The sequence below is a fragment of the Artemia franciscana genome, chromosome 3, assembly GCF_032884065.1.
Source record: "Artemia franciscana chromosome 3, ASM3288406v1, whole genome shotgun sequence".
Lineage (NCBI taxonomy): Eukaryota > Metazoa > Arthropoda > Branchiopoda > Anostraca > Artemiidae > Artemia > Artemia franciscana.
Genome location: NC_088865.1, coordinates 29,761,049 through 29,763,222, shown reverse-complemented (window position 1 = coordinate 29,763,222; position 2,174 = coordinate 29,761,049). Strand labels below are relative to the sequence as shown.

At 39.3% G+C, this 2,174-nt stretch overlaps 1 protein-coding gene across 1 annotated transcript; it reads right to left on the bottom strand.

Annotated features, from left to right (window-relative positions):
* Window positions 1–441: 441 nt before the first annotated feature.
* Window positions 442–981, bottom strand: LOC136025515 (craniofacial development protein 2-like). The gene has a single exon (XM_065701545.1). The coding sequence runs from the start codon at window positions 979–981 to the stop codon at window positions 442–444; it is 540 nt and encodes a 179-aa protein (XP_065557617.1).
* Window positions 982–2,174: the final 1,193 nt, after the last annotated feature.

The following is a 2,174-nucleotide window of genomic DNA, read 5'->3' as shown; positions in this document are numbered from 1 at the left end:
ACATAAAATATGCTTAAAAAAAAATCGCTTGTCAGACTTTCGAATAAGAAATTAAGATAATCCAGATATATTGGTCGTGATTCCTCCTATTAGATTCCTGCGATATCCAGGACTTCTTTCTGGGCTTCAGACGACCAATAGTACTTTTGGCCGAAAGCAATACACTGTCCTTGAATAGTTGCCATGCTTCTTCAGATTCTGAAATTTGACCAAGACAGTCGAAACGGTTTGAGATGGAAACAGCATAGACCTGGCGCGTGTTGGAGTTTGCGAGATTGTTCAGGTCTAATTTGGGAGGACGGTGGTCACTTTTCTGGGCTTTCAGGCGTAGTCTAAGATTAGAGACGACAAGCCTGTGGTATGTGTTTCCCAATTATGCACTTCTGTAAGTTCGGCAATTTGTCATAGAGGAACGCCAGCGTCGGGACACGATTATGTAGTCTAATATCTTTCTTGTTCGTCCGTCATTGCTATACCAGGTATATTTATGAACTTCTTTCCTTTGAAAAGGGTGTTGGTGATCACGAGATCGTGTATGTTGCACAGCTGAAGGAGCCTTAGCCCATTGTCGTTCAACAGGTCTGGTGTTACAGGTCCTAGAACATTGTTCCAAACGCCGTCTGTATCTCTGACAGTGCCGTTGAAGTCACCAAGAAGGGTTAAAACGTCATGAGGGGATACTTTTACTAGGATGCTAAACAGCCGGTTTGTTGGGGCGTAACAGACAATGATGGTCCATTTTCCATGTTTGTGCTGGATATGCGCTGTTAGTATCCTGTCTGATATTTGCTCGTAAGAAAGGAGGCACCTCCTAGTCCGAGAGTCTAGCACAAGTGCGACTCCATTAGTTTTGGTTCTCTGATCACCCGACCAGATTAGGTGATAGCCTTCACCAATGTCTTCAGAGTCGTTTCCAATAAGACGAGCTTCAGTTACACCTGCTATAGCCACACCAAAACGCTTGAGTTCTAGAGCAAGCATTGACTTTGCTCCAGGGAACGTTCCAGGTGGCCAGGCGAAGACCACCTTGGTCAATGAGGTTCAAACGATGGTCAAATTTTGGTCCGGGGACATACTGAAGTCTTGAAGGGTAAAAAGAAGATCGATCATCCGAGGCAATAACATCACTATTCGTTGCAATTAGGTTCGGGTGGAAGGTCGTAAGCCCAACTGACCCTAGGCCTGGGACCTGATTAGCTAGAGCAGTCTAACTATTGAGTTTCCCTGGGGTGGGCTCCACCCATCTTGTGAGGTCAAGGCCACCCTTTACGAGGAGTGTTTAGTTAGGGGATTCCCCTATATCCAGTGACACGTGGTCAGCAGACCTAGGTCTGCTTCATTCCGGACGAGCTCCACTCACCACCACTTCATCAAATATTACCAATAAAATCAGATGTATTGGAGCAAGAATATATGAGTATTTAATAAACTTTGGATTTAGTTTTCAGAAATGAGAATACAAACGTTTAAAATACATCTGATTTGTACATTATATGGTTAAAGCACATGATTAAAGTACAGTTCACTGTATTAAAAATATTTGATATTATTAAAAACATTTAATTACTTGAGAAACTAAGGTTTTAGTTTTCATAAGAAGCAAAGCATATGGTTAAAGTACAGCTTGTTTTATTATAAATATTTGATCATTGAAGAAACTTGGGGTTAAGTTTGCTGAATAAAAACACAAACACAGTTAACATACATCTGGTTTTGATAATAATATATAATAACTTAAGAAACTTGGATTTCAGTTTTCATAAAAAGAAAGCACTCACGTTTTCATAAAAAGAAGATTTCACGTCGGCTCTATCGGAACATATTTATAGTTACCCATGTCATTTTATTCTGTTGGAGAGTGTTTCTTTGATTTCTAGGGACTAAGGTGTAAAACAAATTTTCAGGGAAACTATTGCAATTAAAAAAGATTATTCAAGAATAATTCCATAATACAGATATACAGGTGAATTTGGATTGAATTCAATCTATGATAATTTAATAAGGTCAAATAAAGTAAATCTCAGCTTCGACCTCTGTCCTCCTGATATATCAGATAAATCTAATGAACCGGAACCGAAAAGGTCGAGGAGATTTGCTTCCGCTGAAAAAATAAGAGCAATAAACTATATGCAATTAGTTTATTCGGTATGAATTGGGTATTAATGTATTTTAGT